The 22,903-nt window shown below is 42.4% G+C and overlaps 3 protein-coding genes across 5 annotated transcripts; 2 read left to right on the top strand and 1 right to left on the bottom strand.

Annotated features, from left to right (window-relative positions):
* The first annotated feature begins 411 nt into the window (after positions 1-411).
* Positions 412-1,707, top strand: LOC124184041 (TM2 domain-containing protein CG10795). The gene is made up of 3 exons (XM_046573375.1): positions 412-745; positions 948-1,029; positions 1,132-1,707. Exons 1-3 carry the CDS (start codon positions 541-543, stop codon positions 1,406-1,408), a joined length of 564 nt encoding a protein of 187 aa, XP_046429331.1. The 5' UTR covers positions 412-540; the 3' UTR covers positions 1,409-1,707.
* A 1,618-nt stretch (positions 1,708-3,325) lies between these two features.
* On the top strand, positions 3,326-13,733 carry LOC124183260 (serine-rich adhesin for platelets-like). The gene is made up of 6 exons (XM_046571521.1): positions 3,326-3,382; positions 3,432-3,584; positions 3,881-8,777; positions 8,988-12,425; positions 12,568-13,113; positions 13,467-13,733. The coding sequence occupies exons 1-6, from the start codon at positions 3,326-3,328 to the stop codon at positions 13,499-13,501; spliced, it is 9,126 nt and encodes a 3,041-aa protein (XP_046427477.1). The 3' UTR covers positions 13,502-13,733.
* Positions 13,734-13,822: 89 nt separating this feature from the next.
* On the bottom strand, positions 13,823-17,887 carry LOC124184037 (mitochondrial potassium channel ATP-binding subunit). 3 transcript variants are annotated; one of them, XM_046573364.1, is made up of 10 exons: positions 17,543-17,887; positions 16,760-17,081; positions 16,331-16,519; positions 15,548-15,961; positions 15,148-15,459; positions 14,848-15,071; positions 14,603-14,777; positions 14,361-14,539; positions 14,102-14,249; positions 13,823-13,964 (listed from the first exon to the last, which is right to left on the bottom strand). In XM_046573364.1, the coding sequence occupies exons 1-10, from the start codon at positions 17,584-17,586 to the stop codon at positions 13,857-13,859; spliced, it is 2,115 nt and encodes a 704-aa protein (XP_046429320.1). In that variant the 5' UTR covers positions 17,587-17,887; the 3' UTR covers positions 13,823-13,856. The 3 variants fall into 3 exon arrangements, with proteins under 3 accessions (XP_046429320.1, XP_046429322.1, XP_046429321.1); XM_046573366.1 differs by lacking the exon at positions 17,543-17,887 and adding an exon at positions 17,265-17,361; XM_046573365.1 differs by lacking the exon at positions 16,331-16,519.
* Between the last annotated feature and the right edge of the window lie 5,016 nt (positions 17,888-22,903).

Raw genomic sequence — 22,903 nt, 5'->3', positions numbered from 1 at the left:
AACTAGCACCATTCTCTCTTTATCTATTATCATGCTACTTTACGGAACAGGAACGAAAATTGATAAGATTATAAAAATAAGTAAAAAATAATGTAGTACCGGGCGTTCAGACAACTTCGTCGACTCTAACCCACCGATTGGCAAAACCTAGAGAAAAAAAAACAATATTAAAATTCCAACTGGGCCGTTGAACTCGAAATGATAGACGAAAATTTTATTTCTGTTTCGCGTGTTGTGCGTCTTTTTATTATTATTATCATTTTTTATTTTGTCATTCATTATGCCAATGGGGATAATTTGAACAGACTCCCGCGCCAGTTTTGCGGCAAATCTAGTTAACAAAATGCTCGGCAGAGAACAAAACGTTCTGACGGTTCGGTGGCGACATCTCGTGAGATGTTATCGAAGCAAATCACTGAATCTGACGTTAGTCAAATGTGATTTTTGTAGGTTACGTTACGTTACGTTAAGTTTGTTAAACACGAAGTTTTGACACGATAATGGCATGAGCGACGCGTGGCTTGAAATGAATTTGGAAGAATGAATAATCGCTGGTGTAATTATACCGAGCTGTTGACGACGGTGATTATGATATTGATCGTAAAATGCGATTGTAATCAGGTGCCAAATATCGATTGCAACAACCTCAGACTCGGCCAATACATATGCCCGCATCCAGACTACGAATTTATCGACCTTAAAACTCAACAGCCGAAAGGATGCACGAAAGAAAACAAGGCCAAAGGTGAATACGTGCGGTGAAATTGCAATTTTTGTTCGGCTCGACTTGACCCGCTCCTCAAGTTCCCTCGAAATTCATTCTTTACCTGATCTAACCTCGCTTAATCTTTGAGGTTAACAATCAGATGTGTCCTTTGTCCCCGCCGACTTTGTTAGATATGTGACCGTCAGAATGGTATAATTCGACTAACGTTTTTCTTTTTCAGTCACCTGCCTTGCCGCCACAGATCTGGTGTGCGAAGAGTCCGGAAACAACACGTTCAAAAAAGATATACCGTGCAAATGGACGTAAGTAAAAAAATTCTAATGAGAAAAAGTTGAAAAAATAGTTCCGGTAGTTTATACAACATTTCAGCCATGATATCTAAAACTGTATTATTCCTTGCGCAGAAACGGGTATTCCTTCGAGACGTCGCTGCTGCTTTCGATATTCCTTGGAATGTTCGGAGCGGACAGATTTTACCTCGGTTATCCGGCGTTGGGTCTGCTGAAGCTGAGCACTTTGGGATTTCTGTTTGTTGGTCAATTTTTCGACGTTATACTAATCGCGACTCAAGTAGTGGGTCCGGCTGACGGTTCGCATTACGTAATGCCGTATTACGGCGCTGGGATTACAGTGATCAGAAGTGACAATTTTACATACAAATTACCGCAGGATGATTGGTGAGACATAGGGGGTTGGGTCTGGGGTGTATTTGTTACTTAACTGCACGCTGATAATAATAAATTGAGTAAGTATGACGCAAAACGATGGCAGGCTTTCACGTGAAACACAATACGGCATATGCGCTGTGAATATTACGTCAACGATTCTTGTGGGAAAAGCGTCATAGTTTATGCAAAACAATTTTGATGAGGCTACTCTGTATTGACTCCGGACAAAAAAAAGAAAAAACAAAGACCCTATTGTGTACTTGTGAAATACAAAAGTATCGTAGGACGACGATGGTGATAAATTGCAGGGATTAATTATGTAAAAGATAATTTTTTAGCTTTTATTTACGCAGAATTTCACTCCCAGTCTTTATGAAATCAGTGGATATGCTTATGGACTGTGGATTGTGTACTTTACGGAATTATATCCACGCAATATTACCGACATGATTTATATGTATGTCAAATTGTTTCAAACACTCTGATCTCAGCCCTCTATAATTATAAATGATGATAATCCATACGATAAATGAAGCAATTTCACTTATCTATTGAGCTCTGGGGCTAGACTGAAAAGTTTATAAAACATACATTTGTTGTTCCATCAGTTTGCATTGAACGAATGTGAGAAATATCTGTATACCTCAAACAGAAGGCGGATTGATTTATTAATTTTATCGCTTTCATTTAAATTCTTCGCCTTTTATTTTTTCAAATTACTCGTTAAATTCTGCAACTTGAACAAACGCGAGACGACATTGTCAATCCCAACTCGCATCGGCATCGGCATCTGTTTCGACACTGTGCTGTACGCCATAGATTGTGAGCAAATAATTCGATTAATCATATTTATTTGTAAAGGATGAAAATGGTATGAAAATGATGTAAATTGGATGTAGACGAAGATAATTGGGGTATAGATATTTGTACTTGAGGTGTAAATATATAAGGTGTAAATACTTAATCATAACCACAGATTGTTAACTTTGTTTTCCTTTCAATTTTATGTCCCGTTCTTTTAATGTATATTGAATAAATGATCTTATTCATAATATGTTCCCCACAGACTTATAACTTTCTTGTATTCAGATCATACCCTATCCTTATACAAAGTTTGGATACATTTTTTCCCGCAAATCAATGCTAGTATGCCAAACTGTGCGTCGTGCAATTTCATGAATTTGAATTCTTCGAACAGCGATACGTTCGTGTATAGCGTAACGTTTCTATACTAAAGTCCAAACGTTTCGACATGACGTGGCGAACAAAAGAAATTTATCTGAAAAATGGCATTCATGATTCCTTAAACGCGTAGGTTACTATGTAAGTTTCACTCTTAGAAGGCGAAGTCCTCAGGCTTGCTGTAATAACCTGTAGAGAGCGTAAAAAACAAACTTTAGTTTTTGAAGAGTACAGCGAAGTTCAAATTTTGAGAAATTAAGGAGCTTCGACTGTGATAATATTTTGTACTAATAAGTAAAATCTTTTTCTATAATAAGGAAATACGTTAATGTTGATACGGATCGTAATAAACTGGAACTACCGGTCGTTTGAGTTTTCACTGCAGACCATTAAAAGAGAAATAATAAATGAAACCGATTACTTTTCACGAAACCACTCTGCTAATAAAACATCAGGATGTAACAAACATTATCTATACGCGAATTCGTGAGGAAATACCAAGTTTTATAGTCATATGTTTTAACGTTCTTACAGATTAACGTGTGAAATGACGTTCGAAATCGTGAGACATGCGGCGTGTGAAATACGTATGAGTTGCTTTGAGGAGATTGGAAATTCAATACCGACAAGTGAATTTTCTTGTGGAAGGATTATCGACGAATATGTATAAACAATATCGAAAATAACACAAAGACGGAAGGCGTGACGATGCAAGGTCACAACGTGGAGTACAGAGAAGCCGAATGCTATGCAGCTTGGAAATGTGTTGACTTTAAGCACGTTCGACGACACGATCATGTATCAGGTGCGTGAACAGTCTCGTACCGATATTTCGATAAATTTTTCATTGGCAGACTCCTACAAAAACAGAACTATTACCTGCACTCGCGACTAATGTTCCTCAGTTCTTTGCAATTCGTCAGGAAACACAAATCTGCGAAATGCTCTCGCCGAACAGGGTCCTACTCGTGATATCAATACTTGCTTCAAGTACCTCGTCAGGATCCGTAAGTTATCAATCACTTTCTTACTCTAACTGTCGAAGCGATAGCGTCAATATCTTATTATTGTTAAAACTTTGAACGATCTAACAAATCGATAGAGAAAAATAGCTGATTATTGTGATATATTGATGGATCGAGCGTGGGGATATGAATATCCAAGGATGTGATTAGTAAATAGTACCATATATGATACACTATCAGGGTAACTGCAATTTACATATAATACCGACCAATGCTCAAGCAAATGACTCGGCACTACTGGAGACCCATTATTGTTGCATTCTCAAACACAATTCCAGGCGAATACATGTACGGAGGGGCAGTACATGAATGAAGAAACGAAACAATGCACTGATGTACCTGGAGGAGGGTACTATGTTTCGGAAGCAACGGAAATTTGCGAAACCAGTAGTTTGTATCCGCATTCACAGAACCCGAAAAAATATTACTTCTGCTCGTCGAACGTACTAATTTTGATGGAGTGTGAGGAGGAGAAATACTACAATTGGCTGATAGAAACTTGTACAACTGAAATTGTGACAGAAGTGATTCCCACCATTCGAATTAAAAATGGAATTCGTGACGATATCGAATTGGATTCATGCAATACGACCGGTCGATTTCCTGTTGAAGAGGACTGCAAGGTATTCTACATGTGTAGTACCAACACAACACATTTTTTTCAGCAAATGATGCAATGTACGTCCGGTACTACGTATAAAGAACGTAGTCAAATTTGCTCGGTAAACAGACCGTGCGATGATGAGAAAAGCGGGTGTGAGACTAATGACGAGAGTTCCACTACCGAGGAAGCGACCACTTTTTCTGATTCGACGACAAGCACAGACACAACTACATCCGGAAGTTCATCAACATCGGAAAGTTCGACGACTCAAGGAGCAACTACATCTGTCGCATGGACGACTCCAGAACTGTCGACGACAGGCAGAAGCACGACCACGACGGAAAGTCCGACAACGACTGAATGTTCAACTACGGAGGAAGAGACTACTTCCTCGGAAACGACAACTAGCGGAGACACGACTACATCCGTAAGTTCATCAACATCGGAAAGTTCGACGACTCAAGGAGCAACTACATCTGTCGCATGGACGACTCCAGAACTGTCGACGACAGGCAGAAGCACGACCACGACGGAAAGTCCGACAACGACTGAATGTTCAACTACGGAGGAAGAGACTACTTCCTCGGAAACGACAACTAGCGGAGACACGACTACATCCGTAAGTTCATCAACATCGGAAAGTTCGACGACTCAAGGAGCAACTACATCTGTCGCATGGACGACTCCAGAAGTGTCGACGACAGGCAGAAGCACGACCACGACGGAAAGTTCAACGACGACTGAATGTTCAACTACGGAGGAAGAGACTACTTCCTCGGAAACGACAACTAGCAGAGACACAACTACATCCGTAAGTTCATCAACATCGGAAAGTTCGACGACTCAAGGAGCAATTACATCTGTCGCATGGACGACTCCAGGAGTGTCAACGACAGGCAGAAGCACGACCACGACGGAAAGTCCAACGACGACCGAATGTTCAACTACGGAGGAAGAGACTACTTCCTCGGAAACGACAACTAGCAGAGACACAACTACATCCGTAAGTTCATCAAAATCAGGAAGTTGGACGACTAAGGGAGCAACTACATCCGTCGAATGGACCACTCCAGAAGTGTCGACGACAGGCGAAAGCACGACTACGACGCAAAGTCCAACCACGACTGAAAGTTCAACTACGGAGAAAGAGACTACTCCTTCGGAAACGACAACCAGCGGAGACACAACTACATCCGGAAGTTCATCAACATCGGAAAGTTCGACGATTCAAGGAACAACTACATCTGTCGCATGGACGACTCCAGAAGTGTCGACGACAGGCAGAAGCACGACCACGACGGAAAGTCCAACCACGACTGAAAGTTCAACTACGGAGAAAGAGACTACTCCTTCGGAAACGACAACCAGCGGAGACACAACTACATCCGGAAGTTCATCAACATCGGAAAGTTCGACGATTCAAGGAACAACTACATCTGTCGCATGGACGACTCCAGAAGTGTCGACGACAGGCAGAAGCACGACCACGACGGAAAGTCCAACCACGACTGAAAGTTCAACTACGGAGAAAGAGACTACTCCTTCGGAAACGACAACCAGCGGAGACACAACTACATCCGAAAGTTCATCAACATCGGAAAGTTCGACGATTCAAGGAACAACTACATCTGTCACATGGACGACTCCAGAAGTGTCGACGACAGGCAGAAGCACGACCACGACGGAAAGTCCAACCACGACTGAAAGTTCAACTACGGAGAAAGAGACTACTTCTTCGGAAACGACAACCAGCGGAGACACGACTACATCCGGAAGTTCATCAAAATCAGGAAGTTGGACGACTAAGGGAGCAACTACATCCGTCGAATGGACCACTACAGAAGTGTCGACGACAGGCGAAAGCACGACTACGACGCAAAGTCAAACCACGACTGAAAGTTCAACTACGGAGGAAGAGACTACTCCTTCGGAAACGACAACCAGCGGAGACACAACTACATCCGGAAGTTCATCAACATCGGAAAGTTCGACGATTCAAGGAGCAACTACATTCGTCGAATGGACCACTCCAGAAGTGTCGACGACAGGCGAAAGCACGACTACGACGCAAAGTCCAACCACGACTGAAAGTTCAACTACGGAGGAAGAGACTACTCCTTCGGAAACGACAACCAGCGGAGACACAACTACATCCGGAAGTTCATCAACATCGGAAAGTTCGACGATTCAAGGAGCAACTACATTCGTCGAATGGACCACTCCAGAAGTGTCGACGACAGGCGAAAGCACGACTACGACGCAAAGTCCAACCACGACTGAAAGTTCAACTACGGAGAAAGAGACTACTTCTTCGGAAACGACAACCAGCGGAGACACGACTACATCCGGAAGTTCATCAAAATCAGGAAGTTGGACGACTAAGGGAGCAACTACATCCGTCGAATGGACCACTACAGAAGTGTCGACGACAGGCGAAAGCACGACTACGACGCAAAGTCCAACCACGACTGAAAGTTCAACTACGGAGGAAGAGACTACTCCTTCGGAAACGACAACCAGCGGAGACACAACTACATCCGGAAGTTCATCAACATCGGAAAGTTCGACGATTCAAGGAGCAACTACATTCGTCGAATGGACCACTCCAGAAGTGTCGACGACAGGCGAAAGCACGACTACGACGCAAAGTCCAACCACGACTGAAAGTTCAACTACGGAGAAAGAGACTACTCCTTCGGAAACGACAACCAGCGGAGACACAACTACATCCGGAAGTTCATCAACATCGGAAAGTTCGACGATTCAAGGAACAACTACATCTGTCGCATGGACGACTCCAGAAGTGTCGACGACAGGCAGAAGCACGACCACGACGGAAAGTCCAACCACGACTGAAAGTTCAACTACGGAGAAAGAGACTACTCCTTCGGAAACGACAACCAGCGGAGACACAACTACATCCGAAAGTTCATCAACATCGGAAAGTTCGACGATTCAAGGAACAACTACATCTGTCGCATGGACGACTCCAGAAGTGTCGACGACAGGCAGAAGCACGACCACGACGGAAAGTCCAACCACGACTGAAAGTTCAACTACGGAGAAAGAGACTACTTCTTCGGAAACGACAACCAGCGGAGACACGACTACATCCGGAAGTTCATCAAAATCAGGAAGTTGGACGACTAAGGGAGCAACTACATCCGTCGAATGGACCACTACAGAAGTGTCGACGACAGGCGAAAGCACGACTACGACGCAAAGTCCAACCACGACTGAAAGTTCAACTACGGAGGAAGAGACTACTCCTTCGGAAACGACAACCAGCGGAGACACAACTACATCCGGAAGTTCATCAACATCGGAAAGTTCGACGATTCATGGAGCAACTACATCTGTCGCATGGACGACTCCAGAAGTGTCGACGACAGGCAGAAGCACGACTACGACGGAAAGTCCAACCACGACTGAAAGTTCAACTACGGAGAAAGAGACTACTCCTTCGGAAACGACAACCAGCGGAGACACAACTACATCCGAAAGTTCATCAACATCGGAAAGTTCGACGATTCAAGGAACAACTACATCTGTCGCATGGACGACTCCAGAAGTGTCGACGACAGGCAGAAGCACGACCACGACGGAAAGTCCAACCACGACTGAAAGTTCAACTACGGAGAAAGAGACTACTTCTTCGGAAACGACAACCAGCGGAGACACGACTACATCCGGAAGTTCATCAAAATCAGGAAGTTGGACGACTAAGGGAGCAACTACATCCGTCGAATGGACCACTACGGAAGTGTCGACGACAGGCGAAAGCACGACTACGACGCAAAGTCCAACCACGACTGAAAGTTCAACTACGGAGGAAGAGACTACTCCTTCGGAAACGACAACCAGCGGAGACACAACTACATCCGGAAGTTCATCAACATCGGAAAGTTCGACGATTCAAGGAGCAACTACATTCGTCGAATGGACCACTCCAGAAGTGTCGACGACAGGCGAAAGCACGACTACGACGCAAAGTCCAACCACGACTGAAAGTTCAACTACGGAGGAAGAGACTACTCCTTCGGAAACGACAACCAGCGGAGACACAACTACATCCGGAAGTTCATCAACATCGGAAAGTTCGACGATTCAAGGAACAACTACATCTGTCGCATGGACGACTCCAGAAGTGTCGACGACAGGCAGAAGCACGACCACGACGGAAAGTCCAACCACGACTGAAAGTTCAACTACGGAGAAAGAGACTACTTCTTCGGAAACGACAACCAGCGGAGACACGACTACATCCGGAAGTTCATCAAAATCAGGAAGTTGGACGACTAAGGGAGCAACTACATCCGTCGAATGGACCACTACAGAAGTGTCGACGACAGGCGAAAGCACGACTACGACGCAAAGTCCAACCACGACTGAAAGTTCAACTACGGAGGAAGAGACTACTCCTTCGGAAACGACAACCAGCGGAGACACAACTACATCCGGAAGTTCATCAACATCGGAAAGTTCGACGATTCATGGAGCAACTACATCTGTCGCATGGACGACTCCAGAAGTGTCGACGACAGGCAGAAGCACGACTACGACGGAAAGTCCAACCACGACTGAAAGTTCAACTACGGAGAAAGAGACTACTCCTTCGGAAACGACAACCAGCGGAGACACAACTACATCCGAAAGTTCATCAACATCGGAAAGTTCGACGATTCAAGGAACAACTACATCTGTCGCATGGACGACTCCAGAAGTGTCGACGACAGGCAGAAGCACGACCACGACGGAAAGTCCAACCACGACTGAAAGTTCAACTACGGAGAAAGAGACTACTTCTTCGGAAACGACAACCAGCGGAGACACGACTACATCCGGAAGTTCATCAAAATCAGGAAGTTGGACGACTAAGGGAGCAACTACATCCGTCGAATGGACCACTACGGAAGTGTCGACGACAGGCGAAAGCACGACTACGACGCAAAGTCCAACCACGACTGAAAGTTCAACTACGGAGGAAGAGACTACTCCTTCGGAAACGACAACCAGCGGAGACACAACTACATCCGGAAGTTCATCAACATCGGAAAGTTCGACGATTCAAGGAGCAACTACATTCGTCGAATGGACCACTCCAGAAGTGTCGACGACAGGCGAAAGCACGACTACGACGCAAAGTCCAACCACGACTGAAAGTTCAACTACGGAGAAAGAGACTACTCCTTCGGAAACGACAACCAGCGGAGACACAACTACATCCGGAAGTTCATCAACATCGGAAAGTTCGACGATTCAAGGAGCAACTACATTCGTCGAACGGACCACTACAGAAGTGTCGACGACAGGCGAAAGCACGACTACGACGCAAAGTCCAACCACGACTGATAGTTCAACTACGGAGAAAGAGACTACTTCTTCGGAAACGACAACCAGCGGAGACACGACTACATCCGGAAGTTCATCAAAATCAGGAAGTTGGACGACTAAGGGAGCAACTACATTCGTCGAATGGACCACTACAGAAGTGTCGACGACAGGCGAAAGCACGACTACGACGCAAAGTCCAACCACGACTGAAAGTTCAACTACGGAGGAAGAGACTACTCCTTCGGAAACGACAACCAGCGGAGACACAACTACATCCGGAAGTTCATCAACATCGGAAAGTTCGACGATTCAAGGAACAACTACATCTGTCGCATGGACGACTCCAGAAGTGTCGACGACAGGCAGAAGCACGACCACGACGGAAAGTCCAACCACGACTGAAAGTTCAACTACGGAGAAAGAGACTACTTCTTCGGAAACGACAACCAGCGGAGACACGACTACATCCGGAAGTTCATCAAAATCAGGAAGTTGGACGACTAAGGGAGCAACTACATCCGTCGAATGGACCACTACAGAAGTGTCGACGACAGGCGAAAGCACGACTACGACGCAAAGTCCAACCACGACTGAAAGTTCAACTACGGAGGAAGAGACTACTCCTTCGGAAACGACAACCAGCGGAGACACAACTACATCCGGAAGTTCATCAACATCGGAAAGTTCGACGATTCAAGGAGCAACTACATTCGTCGAATGGACCACTCCAGAAGTGTCGACGACAGGCGAAAGCACGACTACGACGCAAAGTCCAACCACGACTGAAAGTTCAACTACGGAGAAAGAGACTACTCCTTCGGAAACGACAACCAGCGGAGACACAACTACATCCGGAAGTTCATCAACATCGGAAAGTTCGACGATTCAAGGAGCAACTACATTCGTCGAATGGACCACTACAGAAGTGTCGACGACAGGCGAAAGCACGACTACGACGCAAAGTCCAACCACGACTGAAAGTTCAACTACGGAGGAAGAGACTACTCCTTCGGAAACGACAACCAGCGGAGACACAACTACATCCGGAAGTTCATCAACATCGGAAAGTTCGACGATTCAAGGAGCAACTACATTCGTCGAATGGACCACTCCAGAAGTGTCGACGACAGGCGAAAGCACGACTACGACGCAAAGTCCAACCACGACTGAAAGTTCAACTACGGAGAAAGAGACTACTCCTTCGGAAACGACAACCAGCGGAGACACAACTACATCCGGAAGTTCATCAACATCGGAAAGTTCGACGATTCAAGGAGCAACTACATTCGTCGAATGGACCACTACAGAAGTGTCGACGACAGGCGAAAGCACGACTACGACGCAAAGTCCAACCACGACTGAAAGTTCAACTACGGAGGAAGAGACTACTCCTTCGGAAACGACAACCAGCGGAGACACAACTACATCCGGAAGTTCGTCAACATCGGAAAGTTCGACGATTCAAGGAACAACTACATCTGTCGCATGGACGACTCCAGAAGTGTCGACGACAGGCAGAAGCACGACCACGACGGAAAGTCCAACCACGACTGAAAGTTCAACTACGGAGAAAGAGACTACTTCTTCGGAAACGACAACCAGCGGAGACACGACTACATCCGGAAGTTCATCAAAATCAGGAAGTTGGACGACTAAGGGAGCAACTACATCCGTCGAATGGACCACTACAGAAGTGTCGACGACAGGCGAAAGCACGACTACGACGCAAAGTCCAACCACGACTGAAAGTTCAACTACGGAGAAAGAGACTACTCCTTCGGAAACGACAACCAGCGGAGACACAACTACATCCGGAAGTTCATCAACATCGGAAAGTTCGACGATTCAAGGAGCAACTACATTCGTCGAATGGACCACTCCAGAAGTGTCGACGACAGGCGAAAGCACGACTACGACGCAAAGTCCAACCACGACTGAAAGTTCAACTACGGAGAAAGAGACTACTCCTTCGGAAACGACAACCAGCGGAGACACAACTACATCCGGAAGTTCATCAACATCGGAAAGTTCGACGATTCAAGGAGCAACTACATTCGTCGAATGGACCACTACAGAAGTGTCGACGACAGGCGAAAGCACGACTACGACGCAAAGTCCAACCACGACTGAAAGTTCAACTACGGAGGAAGAGACTACTCCTTCGGAAACGACAACCAGCGGAGACACAACTACATCCGGAAGTTCATCAACATCGGAAAGTTCGACGATTCAAGGAGCAACTACATTCGTCGAATGGACCACTCCAGAAGTGTCGACGACAGGCGAAAGCACGACTACGACGCAAAGTCCAACCACGACTGAAAGTTCAACTACGGAGAAAGAGACTACTCCTTCGGAAACGACAACCAGCGGAGACACAACTACATCCGGAAGTTCATCAACATCGGAAAGTTCGACGATTCAAGGAGCAACTACATTCGTCGAATGGACCACTACAGAAGTGTCGACGACAGGCGAAAGCACGACTACGACGCAAAGTCCAACCACGACTGAAAGTTCAACTACGGAGGAAGAGACTACTCCTTCGGAAACGACAACCAGCGGAGACACAACTACATCCGGAAGTTCATCAACATCGGAAAGTTCGACGATTCAAGGAGCAACTACATCCGTCGCATGGACAACATCGGGAGCGTCGACGACAGGCGAAAGCACGACTACGACTGGAAGTTCATCCACGACGGAGAGTTCAACCACTGTGGGATGGTCGAGCACAGCAAGTACGATGACCACCGACAGCCGAACCACTATGGAGGAGATGACTTCCACGGGTTCAACAGAAACAACCACTGATAGTTCCACTACCATTTGTGTAGATGTTACATTATCCCCAATTACAACAACGGCCACAGTGCCAGTAACAGGTATGCAATTTACATAGTAACACAGTCTTTTGTTTAGTCGTTTAGATATTACCTCGAGCTGTATTTCCCAAGATCATTTTCAACTAAATTTACAACGTTTTGTTGCCAGAACTGAATCAAATTGCTTCTTTTTTCTTTACAGTTGAGTGTTCTTCCGTGGGATTTACGAGAGTTGAAAACAGCTGCACGGAATACATACAATGCACCAGTGAAATGTTAAACACTAATACTTCAACTTTGCCTTATAAATGCCCCACTTGTCTTCGGTTTAACGAACAACTTGCCGCTTGTGATTACGTATCAAACGTACCAGAATGTTCGAATGGTGCAAGTTCTTCAGAAAAATGCACTGGACCAGGAACATTCAGGAATACTCAAGATCTTCAGAAATATTACACATGTGAAAATATCAATGATGAAATTCTAATGACATCACATACCTGTTCAGGAGAATTAATCTTCAACCCAGATACCCTATCATGCGATGATCCAGCGAGTGTTACAACTATAGTGCAAGCTGACGAGTGTTATACAATTGGTTTCTTTGCTAATTCGGTACACTGTGGAGAGTTTTTCATGTGCACCATGGAAACCGATGCATTGCTTCAAATAAACTCCACCTGTCCACCTGGACTAATCTACAATGAATATGGAGGATATTGTACAGATGCCACCGAAATACCAGGATGTGAGTATCTGCATATATTATGAGTTTAATTTGACCATAACTGATTGTTATCAATCCGTGAAACGATTTTTATAGCATTCCTTCGAAAATTGTTCATTTTCACAAAAGCCCCGGAGCCTACTGAACAATTATTTCAATGCGATATAATGTAATAGCTATTTCACGACCAGTTTTCATAGCCAAAAGTCTGCGGTTTCATACTTTGTATGAAAACAAAATTCACATGAATCGTGCATCTCATTTTAAAACAGTTAAACAAAATCACACGTGCATTGCTTGCTACTTTGCATTTCATTTACAGAAGATATTTCTGTGCTTTGCTATTAGGTTTTCTAATGATAGAAAATTTACAGTTTCAGCTGTCAGCGATCTGGACCCAACAAGATAATTTCAACTGTTCATTGTACGGTTACATTCCAAGCACCAGAAACAGTCAACCTTTCATTTGATAATTAATGGGTATTCATTATTAGTGCATTGGCATACTTCAATGGTAAAGAAATTGGTGAAATTACGCATTTCTTGATAGTTTAAATTGATGAAGAATTACACGAAAATTTTCGACCCGATTAGCAATATTTTATTGAAATTTACAGAAGAATAAATAAAAATGACTACTATATCCGTATACAACTTTCCTCCTACAATATAATTGGAATTGAAAATTCACCTTGATTTATGCGTCCCATCATCCTCTTGAACGAAGATCTCTGACGCATGAGTTACATATTTCAGCACCGTAATCAGCCATGTTGGCGGTTTTCAGTCTCTTCCTTCTTCTGTTTCTCTTGCTGATTCACTAAGTTGTAATAAACTCCATTTTTCATCGTAAGCTCGTCGTGTTTACCGATCTATTGAAATAAAATTGAAAAAGAATCAACAACTATTAATTTGTAAGTAAGTGAAAAATCAGATTACTACGAGTCACTGTTATACTCATCTCTGCATATAATATTTGAAAGAAGTTACTCTTGTGTTGTATAATTACCTCAACAATCACACCGTTTTGCAGGACAACAATAATATCTGCATTTTTTATCGTGCTCAATCTATGAGCAATGATGAGAACCGTTCTACCTTTAGCTGCGGAGTCTAAAGCCCTTTGGACGACCCTCTCGCTTTCGTAATCCAACGCACTGTAATAGAATATTTCAAGGGAACGTAAGTCGATAGTCTCATATACACAGTAGCCATAGTGCATTGGAAATAATGGAGTCTGGAAGAAATAACATGAAGGATTACCCTACCTTGTGGCCTCATCCAGAATTAGAATTGAAGGTTTTTTAAGCAGCGCTCTGGCGATGGCTACTCGTTGCTTTTGGCCACCCGAAAGTTGCGTGCCTCTTTCGCCGACAAGAGTGTTATATTCTTGAGGAAAGTTGCGAATGAATTCATCCGCATTTGCTTCTTTCGCTGCTTCTATTACCTGTAATAATAAGAGTTTGAAACACAAGTAAACTTTGACAAAAATATATAATTGGAAATATACTTCGGAATCTGTCGCTCCATGCATTCCATATCTGATATTCTCCATTATCGTTGTTGCGAACAGTACAGGTTCTTGATTTATGTAACCTAACACTCCGCCTCTTAGATAACTTGAATTCAATGTTCTGATATCTGTGCCATCAATTTTGATTGAGCCTTCGTCGACGTCGTACAACCTGAAAAAAAATGTTATTTACTCTCTCTGAAAACTGCCTACTTACGTCAAGAGACTTAACGTTTTCTAACCTTTCAAGCAGTGCGGCTACTGTCGTTTTGCCATTCCCACTAGCACCAACGATGGCAACGGTTTTACCAGCAGGAATATTGAGATTGAAATTTTTCAGGATAGGTTTGTTCGGTCGAGTCGGATACTCGAAAGTAACATTTTCAAATTCAATATTACCCCTGAAACATCTGTCAGTGATTACGTTGCCTCCAATCATCAGCGGAGATGGTGGGAGGTCAAGAAACTGTAATAAAACAAAGAGAAAACAAAATTTGTTGAATTATCGCCATTAAAAATTGTGAAACCTGTAAAAAATTTACCTCAAAAACTCTGCTGCCTGCACTGATCCCTCTCACATAGCTGCCGAACAGAAGAGACAGCTGAGTTAAAGATCTCTGAATAGTTTGGGTCGCCATTAAAAACGCCATTAGATCCCCGGGAGTCAGCTGACCGATAGACATGAGATGTCCACCCAGGTAAAGTGTTCCCAAAACTATTCCATTGAGAAACAAATTAGTCCCACCCTGAAAAAGGCCGATACCAAAGCCCAGGCGCTGATGCATCACTGCTGCTAGTTCAACTTCATTGGAAAACAACTCGATTTCCCTTTCCTCCGCAGCAAACGCTCTCACCTAGAGACAACAAATGGTAAGCATCAATAGTCTCATGATTTTCAATACCATTCGCAGACGATATTATGAATTTAACAAAAACACTTGCGGTTCTGATGTTGCTGATGGCTTCCTCGGAAACGGTCGTTGATTTAGCTGTCTGATTCTGAGCTTCGCTTGACATTTTTCTCAAACTTGAACCAAGGATAGCACCTACTAATATTATGGTAGGAACGCACATCACCATGACACCGGTCAATTGCGGAGATATCATTATGATAGAGATAACACATCCGACGATCTGCGTAATGCTTTTGAGACCTTGGGAAAAGCACATTTTAAACGCGCTCTTGAAATCTTGTATATCACTTGTCAATCGATTTACTATTTCTCCTGTTCTGTTTCTATCAAAGAACGCCATGTCCTGCATTATCACTGACTTGAACAGATCTTGACGAAGGCTCATCGCTATCTTTTCGCCAATTCCCGAAAGAGTGTAAATGTAGACGAAGGTGAAGAGTGCCTATGAAATAAATTCAATGTTAAATTTGATGGTGACTTATGTAATCGTAAAAATTATTACTTCATTTTTGATAGAATATAGGTAGAAAATTTTACTATCACAACTCACTAGATATATTTATCATGACAGTATTCAATTGGAGGATATTCGGGAATCAGATAAGATGAAATAGCAATGTTACAACCAACACTTTTCAATACGAAGAAGTGCTTTTTCGATTAATAGGTCAAAATGATAAAATTATAGTATAATTTCAATTGTTAACATTGCATGAGATCCAAACCATGTGAGTATATACATAATATATTCTTTTTACAATAAACGAGATTTCCTCTACTCTACCGATATATTTTCAGAATAATCACATACTTGGCTTACGTACATGCGTGCCAAACGAAAGGTCGGCTGTGTCAATTTCTCAAACATGACAAACGCCGCACTTCTGCCTTCAGTGTTCTCGGAAAAGCCAGTTTTGTCAGATAGTTTAGCCACAACGTTTATAACTTCACTCATACATTGTGGAATCCAAATATTCAACACGGCAACGGCGAGAGCACTCTAAAAGTGTTAAGTAAAATATTTAATATTCTTTGCTGACACAGCAAAACCAGTCTTTTCAACAATTGAACTTTCGTAGATTCTTGACGCTAAATGTAAATCGAGCCGCATGAAATTGTTAGGAAGTTATCTTTACTAAATTTAAATTGAGTTTTCTAAAGATCGATAGTTTCTGCGATATAAGGTTTCAAAAAAATAATTCAATAAAGATATTCTTATATTGGACGATTGAAAACTTACAGCCAATGCCAACAAGAAGTGCCAAACATGCGGATACAAGTACTGAAAGAATCTAGCCCATGGAAAAGTTGGCTCTTTTTCGCTAACTTTTATCACGCCAGCAGTTCTGTCGGCTTCACATAACACTCTGCTTCGTGCCCATTGCATCACACACGCAGTTGCTATACCAATTCCACCGATTCCAAACGCGGCAGCATTGTAAGACGGACGTTCGCTTCTGGTTTTAGGCCTGAATTCTCTGCGAAGATGCGTGATGAAATCTCTCTTTACCTTGCTTAACGATTCTATCTTTGTGTCCAGGCGATATCGTGAGCACAGATTCCTGGAAGAATTGATACTGAGTTACAATTTGTATATTTGTGTTCAGTAATAAATGTTTACAGTTTAAATACCAACGCTCAATATCTCTACTAGCGATTAGTCTGTGAAAAGTTACAGTTATTGATAAATCGAAGCACCGATTATTTTTGTGAAAATTGAATAAACGATTTCAGAATCTGCTTACTCATAGATACATTGTCTTCATTTTGGTTTATCATTCTGCCTTGTGAAACTTGGTAGCCCGAGATTTGTTAGACACGATTAAGTGATTCTGATAAATACGCATGGGCAATGAATCAGCGTTTTTCAGCTATCTGCTACAGACTGTTCAAACTGTTCACCAGTTCGAAGAAATACGCAAATGAAATCGGAGAATTGTTGTTTACAGAGAAGCTGCAGGCAGGCTTGACACGTGTTAACCTCAAAATCTACGTACCATCAAATAAGAAAGAAAATAAATACCTTGTGAATCCAGCGTGCTGATAGGCGATGCGTAGAATAGACATTTTTCACTACCTAAATTTTCTAATTCATTACTTGCATAAAAATTACCGTTCAATTCGAATAAATTTACACTCTAATTAAACATTCGATCAACACAACTTCGACTTCATTCTAACAGTTAACCCTACGTTATTTTACTGTACGTAAGCTTAGCCGATCCATCATCGATTGCCAAAATGGCAACGACCTCGTAACGGATTCTAACGTTACTATAAAATTGGAACGTAACGGTGACACTTCGCAAGGACGTTCCGCTTTTACTCATTCATTGACTATGCCGGGTGGCCGGCACCTGCTGATTGAAGGCATTCGAAACATTTGAAGAACTCCCAGCGGCCGCCATTTTGAAACACCTGCCACGTTTCGACTACAGGCTCCATCTGGCGCCGCTTCCGCGAACTATTTCGTAAATTCATTCGATCTATTCATTGAATCTCATTCATTGAAATAACGCGATCGAAATGATAAATACTACATCGCTTACGATGTTGAGATGTCGGACTGTACACATTTTTTCCTAAATTTATCATTTACCGCGTGATTGTATTGTGAACAGTGTTTAAATCCAAAAATTAATCAATATACGAGTAATTGTTTATGAATACCTGCATGATGCGATGTGGAAGATAAATCTATATTCAATTTGTTGCATCGAAAGGATAACGTGATCCGTATTTGTAATTTTTGTTTTGAAAATTAAATCCAAAAACTTCGTTGTGACTGAGCCTCGCAGTATATAAAACTAAGGAGATTCATTTTATTCCGTCAAAGTCATTACCGCAGTAATTTGAATCAGAACAGGAACATGACGAGTCGTTTAGGTTTCCATTTACTTAGGAGGGAAATGAATCGTGCTAAAATACATCGAGAAAAATTTCTCGTTACGGCGAACAGTGCGTAACTATTTTAATTTTTTACCATTAGCGGAAAATATAGTTCTGGCTGCAAATTGAAATAGGCTTTGGCTGTAAATGAAAAATCTTGAATGTTTCATCCTTAATTTAATTATAATCCTTCACGGTAAAAAAAAATTTTGGAGACTAGCACACGTTTTTTCTGTTAACTGTTACTGAAATTTTTCTAACTACAGCTTTTCTCCGTCGTAAATTGGACTCCTGATCTTGTAACTCCGAATATTATTGTGGTAACTGTAATAAAAAACGGAGAGGATAGTAAATCCAAGGATAATTTTTTGTTTCCGCTTTTTCACTATGTTTTCTTGTAATTATTACGATGATTTGATATTGGTTCGGAGATGAAGAAATAGATTTAATGTTCTTGTAACCAGAAATCTTAGTATTTACAAATGTATAATCACACGCAATAAAATTACTTTTCACAAAATTTTCTTGTAATTCCAACGACATTTAAACAGTTCGGTTCTCGAAACGATTGTATTTATTTCACTAGAATTTCTGGTCCAAAATAAATTGAATTCTCAGTGAATCCTGAATCCTAACTCCGAAATTATCGATATGTAATTTTGTTCTAAATCTGTAAATTCAGTAAACATATGATCTTCCTGAAAATCGAAGTTTTATGATTCAACAATGCACCAAAATTGATAAATTACAAACTTATACCCATGATTTTCGTCGGTGAAAAATTGGATTTTGCAACTCACGAGTTTTCGCATCACCGTGATGAGATCAATGGATCAAACGAAACGGAGAATAGGAAAGAGGAAGATCCATAGATCGCGGTGATCACGAAGAGTAAGGGGTAAAGAGCGAAAACGAGAGAATGTTTTACCGCAAGGACCAAAGTAGCGAGTAGACTTTTCACACAAGCAAAAGAGCACGTCGTCGTCTCTGAGGGAGGCGTGTCGGCGTCCGGGTATAGTCAAGGGTGGATTTAATAGCCGCGAAGCTAATTGCTCGGCAAATACATAAATACGCGTTATTAACTTTGAGTTCAAAGACCCGCGGCGATTAGGTTCTTTAGACTTTGCCATCCGCGGCTGAAGTCTGGAGGACTTAATTCCAGGCCCTTTTATATCCAGCATCCACGGCGCGGATTCAACCACACAAACACACCCTATTATTACATGCCCATCCTCGGGTTGGACCGCCGCCACATCTGGTATATGTTTAATGTTGCCTCCCGAGAGTCGCCGCGTTGTACTAGCAATTAGTCAGGCTTTTAGTCACATCCGATTACGCGCGATGTCTCTCAACTTTTTTCGCGGTTAGACGCAGGAGGCAGAAATGGAATCGCGTTGCGTAACGCAAGTTTCGCGCTCGCGCGTTTACAACGAGCCTTTGCGACAAAAGAAATCGAAGTGCAAAATTGGGAACGAAGAAGCAGTGTAATTCACACTTAGCCGTCTGTATTAAAACCCTGCCATTCCTCTAATTGTACGCGTTTTACGCAGGTAAAACGCATGCGGAACAAGAAGAGAACATTCCTCGTCAACCTGGTTCGGTGAAATCAATCGAACGAAAAATCAACGTTTACGGTGAAAACACAGCATCAATTATCGGCTTCGTTGCTCGAACGGAACTGGATGGCTTTGTATCCTGTTATCATCGCGGTTCATAGAGTTCATAGAACTCGGCCGTGTATCCGTAATTTACCCGGCTGCTATCATCCGTATAACCCTCGGCCACTCACAGCCCCACTTTGCGCTCCTCGTCCTGATCCTCGAAGCTTCGGTCCTGCGCCGTGACGCACATGAACACGATTTACACGCGTGAACATACACACACCCGTCTCTCCTTACACGTTCTGCAAAGTGGTGCATCGGCGTAATCTCGCCGAAATCAGAATCCCTTTGAAATTCACGTACCTAAAGGGTGCAAATGGCGGAATTGGCAAAATTCGCCACTCGTATTCGTTGCTTTTTTCTTTTACTTCTAATCAAGAATACCGAAAACCGCGAGAGTTGCAATTACAAGACAATGCACCGATAAACCGAAAACACGTGGAATAATTCAATCGAAAATCCGACAATCGGTAGTAAAAAAATCAAGCAATAAAATCTCGAACCGCAAAACCGAGACGCGAAACTTGACACGATAAGGAAATGTCGCGTCCTGTTTTGCGTGGAAAAAAAAATTTCACCCGATCGTTTATTCCAGAGTGAGAATAACGGCGCCAATGGAGGGTTGGTTGATTTGAATGAACAATGCTCACGGTGATCGAGCTCGCTGATTGAATCAATCACATAAAAGTCCGTCAGGCACGCACTTGAGTTGCAGGAGAATGGTACGGCAGGATTTGAATTCCTTGCCGGTTGTTCTCCTGCGGGATACTAGATCAGATCCGCACACTCTGATCGGGCCTTCGAAAATTTCCCCGCGAGTTCAAGATGGCTTCCTGCCCATATAGATCGCGTGTATTGCAAACCGAGCAATTTGTCTCCTTCTCTCGCTTGCCGCACTTCGATCCGCTGAGTGGTTTAAATGAATAGCGCTGATGCTTCGAGCATCTGAGGCTTACACACACACATATATATATATCCAATATAGATATAATATTCATTCATCGTGGTTGGCGGATAATTCGCGATCGATTTTCTTGTCTCGATCTCGTCCATCTGTGCAAATTTCCTAACTGCGCAATTGCTAAATTTCTCATCTCGCACTGAGAGGAATTTACAGTTACGATTACCGCTCAGTCCTTGACTATTTTCATTTGTTACCCTAATCTAAAAATACAGTTCTAGGTAAAAAATGAAAATTAGTTTTCTAGCTGTTACCGGAAAGTCTGGTTTTTCTCATTACGATCACTGTTGCTATATTTTTTTTGCAACCGTTGCGAAAATTTAATGCTTGCGCAACGACGAATTAACGTTGAAGCCTTGTTCAACTAAAAAAGTAGAGCAAACCGAACAAACTGATTTTGCGTTGCAATTACGAAAAAAGGACCGACGATAGCGCAAAATTGTTACGCGTACGTCGTTTTTCGTAATTCCAACAATACCCATTCGAACAGTTTTTTTAACGATACCTGTTTTACTCAATTTTTCTACTTACTGTAAGAGATGAAATTTTTCTCAGTGCGTGTTTCAACGAACTCAGGAATCAGGGGTCGTCTTTAACTTTTGGCAGCGTGAACCGATTCGGGTATCGAACGTTACACACTCTCTGCAGCAGTGCAGGGCTTTCCGAATGCTGATACAGACGACGCGATGAATGCAGACCGAAATTGAATTTCCCTCACACCGAGGCGTCGACGTCGTTCGACGACCAGCGACGTCGTAATCATCGACGTCTGTCCTCCTCGCAGCTGAATATTTTAGCCTCTCGTGCACATTTGCAACAGCAAAATACCTGCGTGTATTGTATGGAAAGTTGCTTTCGTACAGCGAGAGCTTATTGCGGTTGCAAGCTCGGTGAAAATTTACTATACACACCTGCATTTCACGCCTACACGTATATATATATATATATATATATACATATATACATGTGTATTCGTTACGCCGATTTATTCACACCCTCGACTTCGAAGCGAATACATATACGAACATAACGCTTATCGAAGAAGTGTCAAAAAATTGACGCGTCAGCCGCTTTCGGACAAATAAAATTCAACGTCCTGCAGCAATGCTGCGCCACTTCGTTATCCGGAATAAAATTATAACCGCTCGATACGTGCAAGCACCGGTGGATCACAAATTCGTTTACGTCTCACTCATATATAATATATATATACACACATGTACATATATATTCTAACCCTTCTGTACGTATCGATGCACGTATAGATTGATACCAATTTTTGAACACTAGGATAACTGAAAACTCACCTGTTATGTGTAAATAATCTGCAGTTTCAACGATACTTAATTACAACTGACAATCAACATTATATATATATACCATTTGTATTTATAATTATTTCATTTAATATAATCAATTTACAAATACAAGGACTGGTCTTAATGAATCGTACTAATTATACACCTCAAATATAGGTATATACATAGATATACATGCATATATGTATTTTTGTTTTTACCGAATTACAATTTACAATGCGATTTAACTCGAGATCTGCAGGCCGACCTTGCAAACCTTTGCAAATTACATATTATGACGTTTCGGCGTAAGTTTAACATTGAACAAGTGTGTACGGAGGGCTCAGAGAATGTTGTATATCCGCAACGCTGTGCATACATGTTAAATAATTGTAAATAATATACACACAGTGATACAATATCGCGAGAAATAATTACCGATACACAGTTGCAACGTTCTGTTTAAATATGTACCTAAAGATATAAAGCGTATAGTTGTGCTTATTTTATAGATGTCTACGATTCAGGGACATGCTGAATTTTTTTTTTTTTAAATCGTAAAACAAACTACGTGT

The sequence above is a fragment of the Neodiprion fabricii genome, chromosome 5, assembly GCF_021155785.1.
Source record: "Neodiprion fabricii isolate iyNeoFabr1 chromosome 5, iyNeoFabr1.1, whole genome shotgun sequence".
In the NCBI taxonomy this organism is placed as follows: domain Eukaryota; kingdom Metazoa; phylum Arthropoda; class Insecta; order Hymenoptera; family Diprionidae; genus Neodiprion; species Neodiprion fabricii.
Note: the sequence above shows the minus strand (reverse complement) of the source record. Positions and strands in the feature narration are given on the sequence as shown.